At 40.6% G+C, this 16,332-nt stretch overlaps 1 protein-coding gene across 2 annotated transcripts; it reads left to right on the forward strand.

Annotated features, from left to right (window-relative positions):
* Positions 1–356: 356 nt before the first annotated feature.
* Positions 357–11,622, forward strand: LOC123771632 (triple QxxK/R motif-containing protein). 2 transcript variants are annotated; one of them, XM_045764243.2, is made up of 4 exons: positions 357–451; positions 2,180–2,240; positions 4,134–4,222; positions 5,014–11,622. In XM_045764243.2, exons 2-4 carry the CDS (start codon positions 2,180–2,182, stop codon positions 5,107–5,109), a joined length of 246 nt encoding a protein of 81 aa, XP_045620199.2. In that variant the 5' UTR covers positions 357–451; the 3' UTR covers positions 5,110–11,622. The 2 variants fall into 2 exon arrangements, with proteins under 2 accessions (XP_045620199.2, XP_045620200.1); XM_045764244.2 differs by lacking the exon at positions 357–451 and adding an exon at positions 516–678.
* The last annotated feature ends 4,710 nt before the right edge of the window (positions 11,623–16,332 follow it).

Consider the following 16,332-nt stretch of genomic DNA (forward strand, 5'->3'; position numbering starts at 1 on the left):
GGTATTTTTTTTATTAACAATTAGCTTAGGTACTCGCAGGAATTGTGGCTTCGATAAGGACAGGAAGCCGGCGGCTTGTCGAAGGCCCCTCTATAGTCTTTGTCCTGATGATTGTACGTATTTGACTCTTAAAATTGTAGCAGTCTTTTGGCCTTTACAACTTTGGCGGGTAGGTGGTTCCATGGGTTTGTTTCGCAATGACCATAACAATAATGCTATACTTCAAGATTCAAATAAATACAATCATTAGAATAAATGGGATACATTTGACAAGCCGCCGGCTTCCTGCCCCTCATCGAGATCCTTAGGTAAATAGAAGATAATAATGGGAGTCGGGTACAATAAGAAGGTGACGACGACGACGACGACGTGCGTCAAGACGCTGCTCGGGACGACTCCCCGCCTCCCACCACCACAATATTCATTTATTTATTTACCGCTTGTATTAAACGTAAGAACATGTTAAGATGTAGTAGACGGCCCATGTGTGGGATAATATTAAGAGTGTTGTGAGTGTCAGTGGCAGACAGCGGTGTTGAGGGAGGGTTTAACCAGTCAAGGCGATGATCCGGGGAGATGCCATTCTTCTCTCTTATTTATTATGTCTCCCACATAGACAAGATGGTATATATATATATATATATTCTTCAATACCACCAGTGTTAAAATGTGTAGTAAGTGAGTATAGTCTTGGTGATTTATAAGTTTAGTGCATACAAGTCTTAAAACACGGCTGTCTCCTCACTGATAAGATTATGGTACATTATCTTGGAAAGTATTTCACGGAGAGGTGACACCTGGCAGGTGACATCTGGTAGGTGACACCTGGCAGGTGACACCTGGCAGGTGACACATAATAGATAATACCTGACACAGATAATACCTGACACAATGAAGCAGATAATACCTGACACAATGAAGCTTTATACGACACAAAAGTACGCTTGATTATTCCTAGGTTTTAGTTAACTTTATTTTACTGCCACTGCCGCTTGTTGTACAACCTTCAGTGAATGATGGGTTGTGATGTAGGTCATGTAGATCTCTTTGTAAATCCTCAATATCATTTTCACCTCCCACTTTACTATGTCTTAGTTCATCTTCAAATTTGATGATGTGGTTTGTAATATTCTCGTCTATGTCGTTGATGTATATGACAAAAAGGGTTGGTCCCAAAATGAACCCCTGTGGCACATCACTTTATCACATTTCATTATCACATTATCACCAGTCAAATTCATTCCCATTTATATTGATCGTTTATTTTCTTTGTTTTAACCATATATAAATAAATAAATAAATGTTTATTTGGGTAAGGTACATACATACAAGAGATTTTTAAAAAATTGATAGATTTATAGATTGAGCTAGTACATACAATGCCTAAAGCCACTATTACGCAAAGCGTTTCGGGCACTGACCATTGTTTTATCTGTTTTAGTATTCTACCATTTATTCCACGAGCCTGTAGTTTCCTTGCTAGTTTTTCATGTGGCACCTTGTCAAAAGCTTTAGCAAAGTCCGTGTATACTATGTCTTCTAGAAGTCCTTTGTGCGAATAGCTGGTTATCATTTTAAATAATGTGAGCAGCTTTGCAACCAGGACCTATTTTTAACAAACCGAGTTGATTTTACTGAATTGTTAACAGTGAGATGGTGAATAATTCACTTTCTTAGGATTCTCTCTATGAGCTTACAGTCAAACACAACTGCATCAATAAACCTGGTCAGGGAAAACTCGCTGCCAGCGCTGCACTTGTGTGTGCTACTATGATACTAGAGAAGTGTCAAATTATGACATGCTGTACTGACTCTGTCACCTTGCTGACCTCGCTACACACTCACCTCACCTTTACATGCAACTTTTCCCGTGTATTTATTAGCTTTACTCACTCTTTACACAGTAATCCTAATACTACGGTCTTCTCTCAACTTTGTGTTTCTCTTCATGATTGAACATCTCGTGCTCTGGTTAACTGTAGTACTGAGTAGCCTCATGGAGCGTATGAACATGTTCCTTTCTTTAGTAAAGTATTTTTAAATATTACCAGTTCTGTATTTATCTTTATTAATTGTTTCACTCTTAAGTGTTATAAAATTATGATATATACAGTAGTAAGAAAAGTAGTGAATGGATAAGTGAATGATGGTCTAGACCTTAAGTTTGACCTTCTTCCAGATGGGCCGCAAGGATGCTCAGATGCCAAGTCTTCCTGTGGACAACTACAGGAAACAGATTGGTAAGTTTTATTATATTGTGTATGAATGATTTAAATTTGAAATATTAAGAGTAAAATATGTAGTAATATGAATGTTTTCCCTGTGATGACTTGTACAGTCATCCTTCCTGTTGACAGTGGGGGGTACAGTCACCCTTCCTGTTGACAGTGGTGGGTACAGTCACCCTTCCTGTTGACAGTGGGTGGTACAGTCACCCTTCCTGTTGACAGTGGGGGTACAGTCAGCCTTCCTGTTGACAGTGGGTGGTACAGTCACCCTTCCTGTTGACAGTGGGTGATACAGTCACCCTTCCTGTTGACAGTGGTGGGTACAGTCACCCTTCCTGTTGACAGTGGGTGGTACAGTCACCCTTCCTGTTGACAGTGGTGGGTACAGTCACCCTTCCTGTTGACAGTGGGGGGTACAGTCACCCTTCCTGTTGACAGTGGGTGATACAGTCACCCTTCCTGTTGACAGTGGGTGATACAGTCACCCTTCCTGTTGACAGTGGGTGATACAGTCACCCTTCCTGTTGACAGTGGGTGATACAGTCACCCTTCCTGTTGACAGTGGGTGATACAGTCACCCTTCCTGTTGACAGTGGGGGTACAGTCACCCTTCCTGTTGACAGTGGTGGGTACAGTCACCCCTCCTGTTGACAGTGGGTGATACAGTCACCCTTCCTGTTGACAGTGGGTGATACAGTCACCCTTCCTGTTGACAGTGGTGGGTACAGTCAGCCTTCCTGTTGACAGTGGGTGGTACAGCCAGCCTTCCTGTTGACAGTGGGTGGTACAGTCACCCTTCCTGTTGACAGTGGGTGGTACAGTCAGCCTTCCTGTTGACAGTGGGTGGTACAGTCAGCCTTCCTGTTGACAGTGGGTGGTACAGCCAGCCTTCCTGTTGACAGTGGGTGGTACAGTCACCCTTCCTGTTGACAGTGGGTGGTACAGTCAGCCTTCCTGTTGACAGTGGGTGGTACAGCCAGCCTTTCTGTTGACAGTGGGTGGTACAGCCAGCCTTCCTGTTGACAGTGGGTGGTACAGTCACCCTACCTGTTGACAGTGGGTGGTACAGTCAGCCTTCCTGTTGACAGTGGGTGGTACAGCCAGCCTTCCTGTTGACAGTGGGTGGTACAGTCAGCCTTCCTGTTGACAGTGGGTGGTACAGTCAGCCTTCCTGTTGACAGTGGGTGGTACAGCCAGCCTTCCTGTTGACAGTGGGTGGTACAGTCACCCTTCCTGTTGACAGTGGGTGGTAGTCAGCCTTCCTGTTGACAGTGGGTGGTACAGTCACCCTTCCTGTTGACATTGGGTGGTACGGTCACCCTTCCTGTTGACAGTGGGTGGTACAGTCACCCTTCCTGTTGACAGTGGGTGGTACAGTCAGCCTTCCTGTTGACAGTGGTGGGTACAGTCACCCTTCCTGTTGACAGTGGGGGGTACAGTCACCCTTCCTGTTGACAGTGGGTGATACAGTCACCCTTCCTGTTGACAGTGGGTGATACAGTCACCCTTCCTGTTGACAGTGGGTGATACAGTCACCCTTCCTGTTGACAGTGGGTGATACAGTCACCCTTCCTGTTGACAGTGGGTGATACAGTCACCCTTCCTGTTGACAGTGGGGGTACAGTCACCCTTCCTGTTGACAGTGGTGGGTACAGTCACCCCTCCTGTTGACAGTGGGTGATACAGTCACCCTTCCTGTTGACAGTGGTGGGTACAGTCACCCCTCCTGTTGACAGTGGGTGGTACAGTCACCCTTCCTGACGACACTAGGGGGTATTAACTAGTGCCACAATAGGCTAACAAGAGATGCCGTCCCTGACAATGGGGAACCCTGAACATTTTATTACAGCGATGAAGCTGTTTCACTGAATAATTTTGTGATGTGTCTATACATGTCGTCCTCAGGTAAACAAAACAAGAGGCAGACAACTACAACCGTCAAGGATTTGAAGAAGCACACCGAGTCTAAGAGTAGTTCTTCTAAGGTGTATCAGGTTAGTAAAGACCAGTTCTTCTAAGGTGTATCAGGTTAGTAAAGATCAGTTCTTCCAAGGTGTATCAGGTTAGTAAAGATCAGTTCTTCTAAGGTGTATCAGGTTAGTAAGACCTGTTCTAATATGGTGTATCAGGTTAGTAAAAACTAGTTTGTATAAGGTGTATTAACAGTACTTCTGTTACACAATTATCTGTACAGTACAGTATAACATTTTCTTTACGGGCTTCGCTATGTACATTGTACAAGGGGGGACATTTGTCCATCTGTATGTGGTATTCTATCCTAAGGGCCTTTTCCATTTTCATTCTTGTTTGATATTGAGTGACTCGTACTGCTGTAGTCCGACAAAAGATTAGTTATTTTTTGTTATAATTATCATTGGGCACTTTACTCCCCCATGTAAATTATCATGCAAATGCATGTACTGTTCAGGAAGTACAGACAACATGTGCATGCAACAGGGGTTGTGTTTAGCGCATGACAGTGGTCACATGAGTGCCAGTACAAGAGATTGAGAGATGCCTAGGCTGCACCGTCCTTCAAGTGGTCCTCGTACCAATAACAGTGGTTGGACTCGACAATTTACTAAGTGTTCTCGGTATCCAACTGATAGATCGGTATAAATCACAGTGACTTTTGACCTACTGTATGATATTTGAGTGGTTGGAAGATAAAGGTAAATTGAATAAACACTTGACCAGAGTGGCATCACTTAATGTATCTACATTACATGAATTTTGTTGAAATACAGAAGTAATACATATGACAAATATAGTTTTCTTTTTTCAGGACATCAAAATGGTGGTTGGTGGGTTTGCTGCAGTTGTTATATTGGTATATTGCCTCTTATTCCTCTGGTTATTTGACCAAAAAAATGTCAAGTAAAATTGATCACCAGTTGGAGTTCTATATAGGTCAAGACTTAGTGATACACACTGATATTGTTTTGTACCAGATATGTGGGGACTGTGGTTCTTGTAAATGGTTTACTAACCATTGGGTTCATTCATATTAACATTCCTTTGTGCTTGTAGGTAATGGGATAATAGAGCCTCATCAAGAGATACATGTATGTAGAGCTGGTTCATGTTTAATGTGTAATGGGGAAGGTCAGTTAAGTGACCTTCAGAAAGGTCAGGAAGCAATAATTAGCTATGAATAATTATTAGACATGAGGTTTTATAAATGGTCTTCAGAGATCGTGGAAAATCCGTAGTGCAATAATCATGTGCTTTTACCGCTTTGCTGCACACTGGGTCCTTTATTTGGACCTCAGAGCAAGCGAGGCGATGTTATAAGCCAGATTTTTTCTACGTGCCTTTTTTCTACTGGGATATTGCAGCATTTTTAATTGAGAATCTTATGGTGCTTAGTAATAACTAGTCAGTTAGGTAACACAGTAAGAATAAAATATATCATAGTTCAAAAGTATTTGATGCACAGTCTGTAGATGACAGTAGGGCTACAGTGTTATGAATAAACAACACTTGCATTGTTCATGATGCACAGTCTGTAGATGACAGTAGGGCTACACTGTTATGAATAAACAACACTTGCATTGTTCATAATGCACAGTCTGTAGATGACAGTAGGGCTACACTGTTATGAATAAACAACACTTGCATCGTTCATGATGCACAGTCTGTAGATGACAGTAGGGCTACACTGTTATGAATAAACAACACTTTTATCATTCTGTAACTTCATTCATTTGTCCAGGAAAGAAAGGTGGACATACCGGTGATCTGATGGAACTGTTGACCACGTCTCTTGTACTTTTCAAGTACAGTACAGTGTACAGAGAAAACAATATACCATTAAAACCCAGTTTTATTATGAAATATCTTAGAAGAGAAAGTTTTTGGTAAATTTTTATACTGTATTATATGTAGTGTTTTGTTGTTATTTGTTAACAAGTTGAGAAACAACCTTCAATGACTAACAACCCCCCAACCAAGGACCAACAACCTTAATGACTAACAACCCCCCAACCAAGGACCAACAACCTTAATGACTAACAACATCCCAACCAAGGACCAACAACCCCAGTGACTAACAACATCCCAACCAAGGCCCAACAACCATAATGACTAACAACCCCCCAACCAAGGACCAACAACCTTAATGACTAACAACATCCCAACCAAGGACCAACAACCCCAGTGACTAACAACATCCCAACCAAGGCCCAACAACCATAATGACTAACAACCCCCCAACCAAGGACCAACAACCTTAATGACTAACAACATCCCAACCAAGGACCAACAACCCCAGTGACTAACAACATCCCAACCAAGGCCCAACAACCATAATGACTAACAACCCCCCAACCAAGGACCAACAACCCTAATGACTAACAACCTCCCAACCAAGGACCAACAACCCTAATGACTAACAACCTCCCAACCAAGGACCAACAACCCTAATGACTAACCACCCCCCAACAAAGGACCAACAACCCTAATGACTAACAACCTCCCAACCAAGGACCAACAACCTTGTTGTTTACTAGAATACGGTCCTGGTGGTGATGTCTGTGTTGTGAGACATTAACACCGGAATAACACACCGCCCACAATCCACCAACATTTGTGCTTTCCCAAATTTTAGATTGTTCTCTGTGTATACAGAGAACATATATATTTATATATGATCTGTGTATATATGATCATATATATTTATATATGCACAGTAATCAGTTATTTTTATTCGAAGTGAGTGAAGATCAGGTCTTGCACTTCTCTGCAAGTCATGGGCAACAGAAAGATAAATGCATTAAGAAGACCTTACTGTATTCGAAACTGTACTGTTGAGAGACCACTGATCACAAGGATCGCTGCATTTTACACAACCATATACTATAGCATATTATTATTATTATTATTATTATACAGTAATAATAGTAATAATTATTAATAGTAATAATTTTAATAGTAATTTAATAATTATAACAGTAATAATTATTAATATAATTATATAAATTACCTAAATTATACAGTAGCATATTCATGTTTTGGAACTTTTTGCAAGTTTTATACATTTATTTTTATACACTTTTTCAGTTTTATTCAGTGTATAGAAGTTTAAGCAATAATATTTGTGGAGATTTTAACACTAGTGGTCCAGCCTCTCCGTGTGTTCCTGCTCATGAACGTTCTGGGTCTCCCAGGCCACTCAAGGGACGTTCAGCAATGTTCCTGCTCATGAACGTTCTGGGTCTCCTAGGCCACTCAAAGGGCGCTCGGCAATGTTCCTGCTCATGAATGTTGTGGGTCTCCTAGGCCACTCAAGGGGCGCTCAGCAATGTTCCTGCTCATGAACGTTCTGGGTCTCCTAGGCCACTCAAAGGGCGTTCAGCAATGTTCCTGCTCATGAACGTTCTGGGTCTCCTAGGCCACTCAAGGGGCGCTCAGCAATGTTCCTGATCATGAACGTTCTGGGTCTCCTAGGCCACTCAAGGGGCGCTCGGCAATGTTCCTGATCATGAACGTTCTGGGTCTCCCAGGCCACTCAAGGGGCGCTCGGCAGTGTTCCTGATCATGAACGTTCTGGGTCTCCCAGGCCACTCAAGGGGCGCTCGGCAATGTTCCTGATCATGAACGTTCTGGGTCTCCCAGGCCACTCAAGGGGCGCTCGGCAGTGTTCCTGATCATGAACGTTCTGGGTCTCCCAGGCCACTCAAGGGGCGCTCGGCAATGTTCCTGATCATGAACGTTCTGGGTCTCCCAGGCCACTCAAGGGACGCTCGGCAGTGTTCCTGATCATGAACGTTCTGGGTCTCCCAGGCCATTCAAGGGGCGCTCGGCAATGTTCCTGATCATGAACGTTCTGGGTCTCCCAGGCCACTCAAGGGGCGCTCGGCAGTGTTCCTGATCATGAACGTTCTGGGTCTCCTAGGCCACTCAAGGGGCGCTCGGCAGTGTTCCTGATCATGAACGTTCTGGGTCTCCTAGGCCACTCAAGGGGCGCTCGGCAGTGTTCCTGATCATGAACGTTCTGGGTCTCCCAGGCCACTCAAGGGGCGCTCGGCAGTGTTCCTGATCATGAACGTTCTAGGTCTCCCAGGTCACTCAAGGGGCGCTCAGCAGTGTTCCTGATCATGAACGTTCTGGGTCTCCCAGGTCACTCAAGGGGCGCTCGGCAATGCAAAAAATGCTTACATTCATTTTACATTTTCTAGGTTATTTATTGGGTTATAGCTATACAGTAAATTTGTGTCAAAATGTACACAAATTAAATCTCTAGAGAACAGATTAAAAAACAAATGTTTTTTTATAATAGATTATGCACAACAGCAATGAACATACAAATGTTTATAAGTAGCAATTAGAAAAACATGTTTTAGCATTATTGGAACATTTACCGTCAGAGTACAGCTGACGCATTTTATCTTCATCAGAATGAAAGTGTCATTATATGGTTTTACATGGACTTAGTTTTTGTATATATTATTATAATAATTTTTTAATTGTAATGATATTCAAGACATTATGAAAGATTAGAGGAATGTATTAATTTTTTTCACTTTAATACTTTTAGTTCTTTATTGATTAAGGTGCATGGATGTTAATAATTACGGTTTCAATATTACTTCTTCATATATTGGGCATACAGGACTGTACAGTACAATACAGTTACTATTCAGTACTGTATTGTACAGTATCATAATTCATAAAAAATTTTTACGAGTAATGTACTCGTACATTGGAATTTCACTCAAATGTGATTTTTGTTTATACACTGCAAGTGCATCAAATTGTTATGGGGACATGTTTTTCTTAATGTAAACAACAAAGCATATTTTTGGGAGTACATACAAAAACAGAATTGGGGGAAGTGCAACTATATATTTGTAAACATGCTATATGTAAATTGTTGGTACAAAATGGCACATCAGTTGCTGGTACAAAATGATTCAGAATTAGGCTGGTACAAAATGATACACAAATTGTGTTGATGTAGAATGGTATGTGAAATGGGTTAGCTGAAGTGAAATGACAGTGTACTGCATGGGACCATTCTTCGGTAACACCAGGTACTGTACTGTATAATGATTACCTCAGAGTAACCTGGGAAATTTGAAGGAGATTTGCTGGGAGTTTTTTGTGTCATGAAAATTACATTTTTTTCCACTGGTACAAAAATTACTTTAGAGTTACAATCAGTTCAAAGGAGCATATGTAGAAACATAGGCTTGACATTTGACAAGTAATGCTCCAAAATAGATGTCAAAGGGGAAAATCTCTTCAAAGGTGTTACTGAAGTGACTCGTGGAAGTCATTTCAACGGCATTCTGAAAGATTGAAAGCCATAGAGTCTGCCGGGCATGTGAAGTGTAAGTCTTTCAGTGGTGGTGTTAGATTTTTTGAGTCTCAAGGCCAAGGGAGGCAGCAAGTGTGGCTAAGGCATGATTTTGAAGTACTGTATCGGGATTGCGGGTGGCAAGGAATGGGCAGTAGCTGGGGAGATATTCCAAATAAATATGTGACACAAGTACAGTAGTCCTTTTCTATAAAGAAAGGGCATCGCAGAGAAAGCTAATAGATTCTGGAATATGTTAGGTGAAGAGGGTTATGTTGTTATCCCAGAAGGGTTAGCATAATGGGCCAAAATATATTTATAATGATACAACACTTAGAAACCATTTTGTTGAGAATTCCTACAAACTCCCTCATTATTAGAGTAGAAGTTGACACAGGATTTTTTACTGGAATGTGCGAAGATAGTGATGGCTACTTAAATAGGAGAGAGTTCCAGCACCGAGATATTCATATTCGTCCAGGAAGGGAGGCCACAATCCATGTATTCAAGAGGAAGTATAGGTCACATCAAACCCAGATTTGGAGACACCCGCATAAAGAGAGATTGGGGCATTGCCCAGTTCAAGAGGTCCATGGAAGATGCTGGTGGTGTTGAAGTGCTTTAAGAAAGATGCAGTGTACTCGCCTAGTTGTGCTTGTGGGGGTTGAGCTTTGGCTCTTTGGTCCTGCCAGTGTGTATACTGAGTTTTGTGTTCTTGTAGAGCTAATGTAATGATGTGGCTTGTTGATGAGAGCTAATGTAATGGTGTAGCTTGTTGATGATAGTGAGACTGTGTAGCACATCATCGCCCAGCAAAGATCTGTCATCAGAACTGTAACAAATTCTGTCTTCAGACAACGCTAAATCCCTCTCTTCAAATCCCTAAACATGCTAAACATATATTTACTCCACATTGTCTGTTGGGCTATTTATATTTACAAAACCCCATTCCTAAATTTTAATCCTGATTTGAAACTCTTCCTAGATAAATGTAATATAACCCATGAGCATCACACCAGAAATATATCTCTGATATTCCCAGGGTCAGACTAAATCTGTACAAACACTCCATGCAAATAAAAAAAAAACAATATATGGAACTCACTCCCTAATGAATTTAATATATTGTTGAACATATACTTAATTCTAAAGTAGAGCCAAGAAGCACGCAATTACATCTTCGTAGTATCCCACCTGGTGCTGCTAACTCAACACGGTATCGTGTGCTACCCACTCACCCACTTTATTACTAAAGGAATACAACTTCATAAGCATAATTTATTCTGTCAATTTATAATGTAGTTATTATGTTGAATTCAAATTCTATTACAATGTACCTATCATTACATGTATTGGTTAGTTTAAGGACCTACCTAAATTGCTATGGGTGTTAGTGACTTTGCTAGAATGTACCACTCAATCACCAGTGTAGGTCCTTTCATAACCCCAATGTAACTTTTTTATGTATTAATAAATAAAACTAAATAAATAAGGGTTCTTTTTCATGGGGATTACCATGGTGGAGAACTGGATTTTGCAGATCAGTGATTGTAGGTCCTGAGTGCTGTGTGCTTTTATTGATAGTGAGGAGAATGTCTGAGGTGTCTTTTGCAGCCTTGTCTAATGGTAGGTATGTGCATATACATAACAAATTCATTGGTGACTCTGGTGGTGAATGGTGACTCTGCCCGAAACGCTGCGCGTGCTAGTGGCTTTACAAGACTGTAATTACCATATTTGTATCCTCACATTCCTTATGTACATTCTTGTATATGCATAAATAAATAAATAAATAAATAAATTGGTGGAAAAATGAGAAAATTTAGTGGTGGCTGGGCTGTACATTTGGTGTGGAGCAAGGGGGGCATCAGACGGTTGGCCTAGAGTAATATAAATGCTTGAAGGTTGTGCAAGCATTTTTGGTGAGAATTCCCATTGCAAACTGTACATTGTGAGAGAATAGTCTACATGTGCTCATTGTTGTATATGAGGGTGGCTAGTGGGTGAGACTGTTCCATAATCTGGAGTGACCTATCATGCTATGTTAACATATACTGTATTGTGGAATATTAAATTACTGTATAACAAAACTAAGATGCTATTTCAAAATATTCCCAGATTTATATTGTGAAGAGAAATTACACTGGACATACACATACCCTTTTGTTTGTGCCAAGACATTTCTCATTTACACAGTAATTGTATTTACAATATTTAATTTATATTGTAGCCTTTGGATTGTGTATTAATTGGACTGTAACATTAATCTTTGGTGACAACAAACACACAAAATACAGTAGTGACTAAATATATATTTAATATAACTTGGTTGCAGAAGTTGGTGATGAATAGCACATAGACATTGTGACAGGTTTCAGAGAGTTTGCTGTCCAGTTATTGTGTATTATAACTTGGTCTCATCTTTTAGGGGGTTCTACCGAGTCTTTTGTTTTTGTTTTACCTTTTATATAGGTATAGAAGGACTTTGGATCTTACTGTTGTAAGCTTGTAGAGGTAGAGATGGCGATGACTAATTAGGCAGTTTGTCATATCTCTGTTTGTTTGTCTGTTTGTCTGTTTGTCGTTAACAGTCTCCGTGGTGTAGTGGTAAGACACTCGCCTGGCGTTCCGCGAGCGCTATGTCATGGGTTCGTATCCTGGCCGGAGAGGATTTACTGGGCGCAATTCCTTAACTGTAGCCTCTGTTTAACGCAACAGTAAAATGTGTACTTGGATGAAAAAATGATTCTTCGCGGCAGGGGATCGTATTCCAGGGACCATAGGATTAAGGACTTGCCCGAAATGCTACGCGTACTAGTGGCTGTACAAGAATGTAACAACTCTTGTATATATCTCTCTCAAAAAAAAAAAAAAAAAAAAATATAGTCATACAGGTATATGTGAAGTGTTGCTGATCTTAACCACCTGTGAATGAGACTGGTGATGCTTCAATTCTGGCAACTTATAGTCTCATCCACCTGACATCTTGTTTCGTGCTCCAGGATGCTTGCAATTCAGTTGATGGAAACTGTTTGGAATCTGTAGAATGTTATTAGTGGTTCGTGAAATTTCTTGGGAACATGTAGGTGTCGTTAGTGGTATGTTGGATTCCTTTAAGTAATTACCTAAATGTAATTACCTAAGTGTAGTTACAGGATGAGAGCTACACTCGTGGTGTCCCATCTTCCCAGTACTCTATTGTCATATGATGCTTTGAAACTATGGAACTGATGATTTTGGCCTCCACCACCTTCTCACTTGTTCCAACTCTCTACCATTCTGCTTGCGAAGGTGAAGGTTTTTTCGGCAGCTTTGTTTCCTTAGCATAAATCAGTGATCACTTGTTCTTGAAGTTTCCAGGTTTCTTTGTCAATTTTGCCAATTCTTGTTGCTATTTTGTACGTAGTGATCATATTGTCTCTTTACTTCTATGTTCCAGCCATGGTATATTTAAAATCTGTAATCTCACCTCACAGCACTTGTTTTCAGTTCAGGAAGACACTATTTTGTTGCATGTCTTTGCACCTTTTTTTTTCTTTTTTTTTTTTGCACTGGAATGCTTGAGGATAATTTAAGTACTGTAGCTGCTTTATTATCTCTTATGTGGCTGCTACAGAACTAGACTAATATTTACTCAATTTTTGATGGACAGAAAACTATATTAAATTTGTAATGATTGATAAGTCAACATTATTTCTAGGCTGGCCTTATCTTGAGATCTTGAGGTCATCTTGAGATGATTTCGGGGCTTAGTTTTCCCGTGGCCCGGTCCTCGACCAGGCTTCCACTCCCAGGAAGCAGCCTGTGACAGCTGACTTAACTCACAGGTACCTATTTACTGCTAGGTAACAGGGGCATCAGGGTGAAAGAAACTCTGCCCATTGTTTCTCGCCGGCGCCCGGGATTGAACCTGGGACCACAGGATCACGCGTCCAGTGTTCTGTCTGCTCAGCCACCGGCTCCCTGAAGGCCTTTAGAAGCTTTCCAGTGCATTGGCTCTGGTACTACAGAAACATTCTCAAAACAACCAGGCCTATGGATTTGTAGTCCTGCTAAACACCAGGACCAGAGTGTGGTGTGTTCATAGAGGTGAAGGGAGCGTGGGAATCTTGTCTATCCTTCCAACATTTCCTTTGTTATTGTAGTTTATGATCTGCTTCTGTGGCAGTTGTAGTGTCATTTCTGTCCTTGTTGTTTCTGGCGCTCCGTCTCGTGCACGACGCCGCCTCCAGGAGTGGCATTGATATCTCTGCAGTACTGTACCAATGTTGTTATACTGTATTTCCTTTACAAAGTTTACTTGAGTGTGTGTGAGTGGCGGTGAGCTGGTCTGAAGGAAGGCTAACATGCCTATTATCATGTTCAATGCTTTGGGAATTTTGTTTAAATAATAAGTATGTTTTACTTAACAATAAAATGAATTTTATCAGAGATCAAAAATAATTTGTTATTCTTTTTTTAGAGTGTGCAATCTATTTTTGTAATTGATATTAACTTTTATATTATATTTTTGTTTTATAATTGAATATATTAATTGTAATTAATTTGTATTTGTTTTTATTTTTTGCAAATTTAAAAAGAAGCAGCTTTACAAGGGCATTATCTTTTTCAATCGCTGTACATGTGATATAAAGTAAAGGTATTAATCTTCTAAATTTACCCGTCTTATTCCCATCATACGGTTTCTCGTTGTCAGAGACGAGGCCCTCTAGGTTAACCATTGACCTTCCCCAGGATGCAACCTTCAGATTTCATCTAACATTGGGTACCTATTTACTGGTAGGTGAGTAGAGGCATCAGGTGTAAGGAAACATGCCCAGGTTTGTTGCCTGATCGGGAATCAAACTCGGGTGCAGCCAGTCATAAGCCGACTTCGTTACCCACTGTATTATGGATCACAAACACAAAAGTTGTTGGCCAGTATCAAGGATGTGCCTCATTTTGTTTCCAGTACTTGAAATTCTGAAATAATGTTTTTGTGTAATTAGCCATTTGCTCCAGAGAGGTAAACCTACTGATATTGAAGAGAACTTAGGAAGAACTTACCCTATATATCTCGGACAACAAACAGGCTCGGAACCAGAATGACAATGAACAGAATAGTACTTAATCCTTTAATCATACTCTTAATCACTAAACCTACAAGAGTCACAGATACGACTGCCTCTGCTCCTGACCACATCTGGACCTACATAACCTGTCCACTTACTTCAGGGATAATCATTGATAGGACCACAGACCATTACCCCACATTTCTCCTAACCTACATTAATAAACCACCTCTTGATACAATTAAGATAAGTTTTAGGCTGCACAATGAAACTTTTATAAGCAATTTTATTGCTGTTGCTGCTAATATCAACTGGGAGACTGAATTAGGTAACATAATGAACATACAATAGTGAACAATAGTGAACATAGTGAACATCATTACACACAGAAATCACAATAGCGTGAGGCAACAAATGAACAAAGCCACAAGGGCCGTGATGAGGGTTCGAACCTACATCCGAGAGGATCCCAGAGACGCCTTAATCAACTGTGCTATGACATGGTAAAAGAATTGCAACCGGGAGTTAAACTGACCTCACACGGATCCTGCAGTCTCTCCGAGACACAAACCAGGGTTTTACACAATTCCCCCCACGCACCCGAGCTCTGTCAATATGCTATTCTACCTCTTTGCCCTTACTTCAGTACACTTGTGTAAATTGTGTAAAATCCTGGTTTGTCTCGGAGAGACTGCAGGATCCGTGTGAGGTCAGTTTAACTCCCGGTTACAATTCCTTTAACATGTTGTAGCACAGTCGATTAAGGCACATCTTGGATCCTCTTGGACGTAGGTTCGAACCCTCATCATGGCCCTTGTGGATTTGTTCATTTAGTGAACATCAACCTAGCAGTGCAAACATTTCTTCAGAAAACTCCGAGCCTCTATAACACCCACTGTCCAATGCTGATGAAACAAGTCACAACTAAAAGGCTAAACAATCCCTGGCTTACAAAGGGTATACTTAAAGCTATTAATAAAAAAAATGACCTTGAGAAGAAGTATAGGTTAGGAGTCGTCTCCAAAGAATTTTCAAAGATTTACTCAATGCTGTCTAAAGTAATTAGGAGAGCTAAAATAAAATACTATGAAAATAAATTTACCCAAAATAAGGGCAACATTAAGAAAACATGGAGCACTATTTCCCAAATATTAGGATCAAAAAGATTTTGAATAAAAAACCAATACTCTTATCTAATGACGATGGTCTGCTTTCAGCCTCTGACACTGCTATTGAATTCAATAGGTTCTTCTCATCCATTGGGACATCCCTTCCTAATGAAATTTCATGCTCTCTAAATAATGTTAAGGACTACCTTAGAGGTAACTATCCAGAGTCTCTGTACCTAACTCCCGCAAATTCCACTGATGTTAATGAGATAATCCTTTCTCTTAAAACAAAGTCAAGTGCCCTTGCTGAGATACCAACTCTAATATACAAAAAAAACTCCAGATTTCTAGTTCCTGCCATTGCGTTGCTCTTCAACAAATCACTTGAACTCCAAACCTTTTTGGATATTCTAAAAAAAAAGCGAGAGTAACTCCAGTCAATAAATGTGGTGATCTCACTGATGTCAACCATTTCGGACCTATATCAATTCTGCCAACCTTGTCAAAAATATTTGAAAAGCTAATTACAAGCAGCTTTACTCTTATTTAGCCAAACACAATATACTTAGCTCTTGTCAATATGGCTTCAGACCCAATAAAAGCACTAACGATGCACTTATTAGTATGATTAACTTGATTCATGC

Source organism: Procambarus clarkii, chromosome 75 (assembly GCF_040958095.1).
Source record: "Procambarus clarkii isolate CNS0578487 chromosome 75, FALCON_Pclarkii_2.0, whole genome shotgun sequence".
Lineage (NCBI taxonomy): Eukaryota > Metazoa > Arthropoda > Malacostraca > Decapoda > Cambaridae > Procambarus > Procambarus clarkii.

What these genes read in the sequence shown, in the direction of transcription:
- LOC123771632 (XM_045764243.2), top strand. Translation starts at nt 2,180, where the DNA reads ATGGGCCGCAAGGATGCTCAGATGCCAAGTCTTCCTGTGGACAACTAC. An exon ending in CAACTACAGGAAACAGATTG is followed by an intron (nt 2,241 to 4,133) that starts GTAAGTTTTATT and finishes TGTCGTCCTCAG; the next exon opens with GTAAACAAAACAAGAGGCAG. An exon ending in GTTCTTCTAAGGTGTATCAG is followed by an intron (nt 4,223 to 5,013) that starts GTTAGTAAAGAC and finishes TTCTTTTTTCAG; the next exon opens with GACATCAAAATGGTGGTTGG.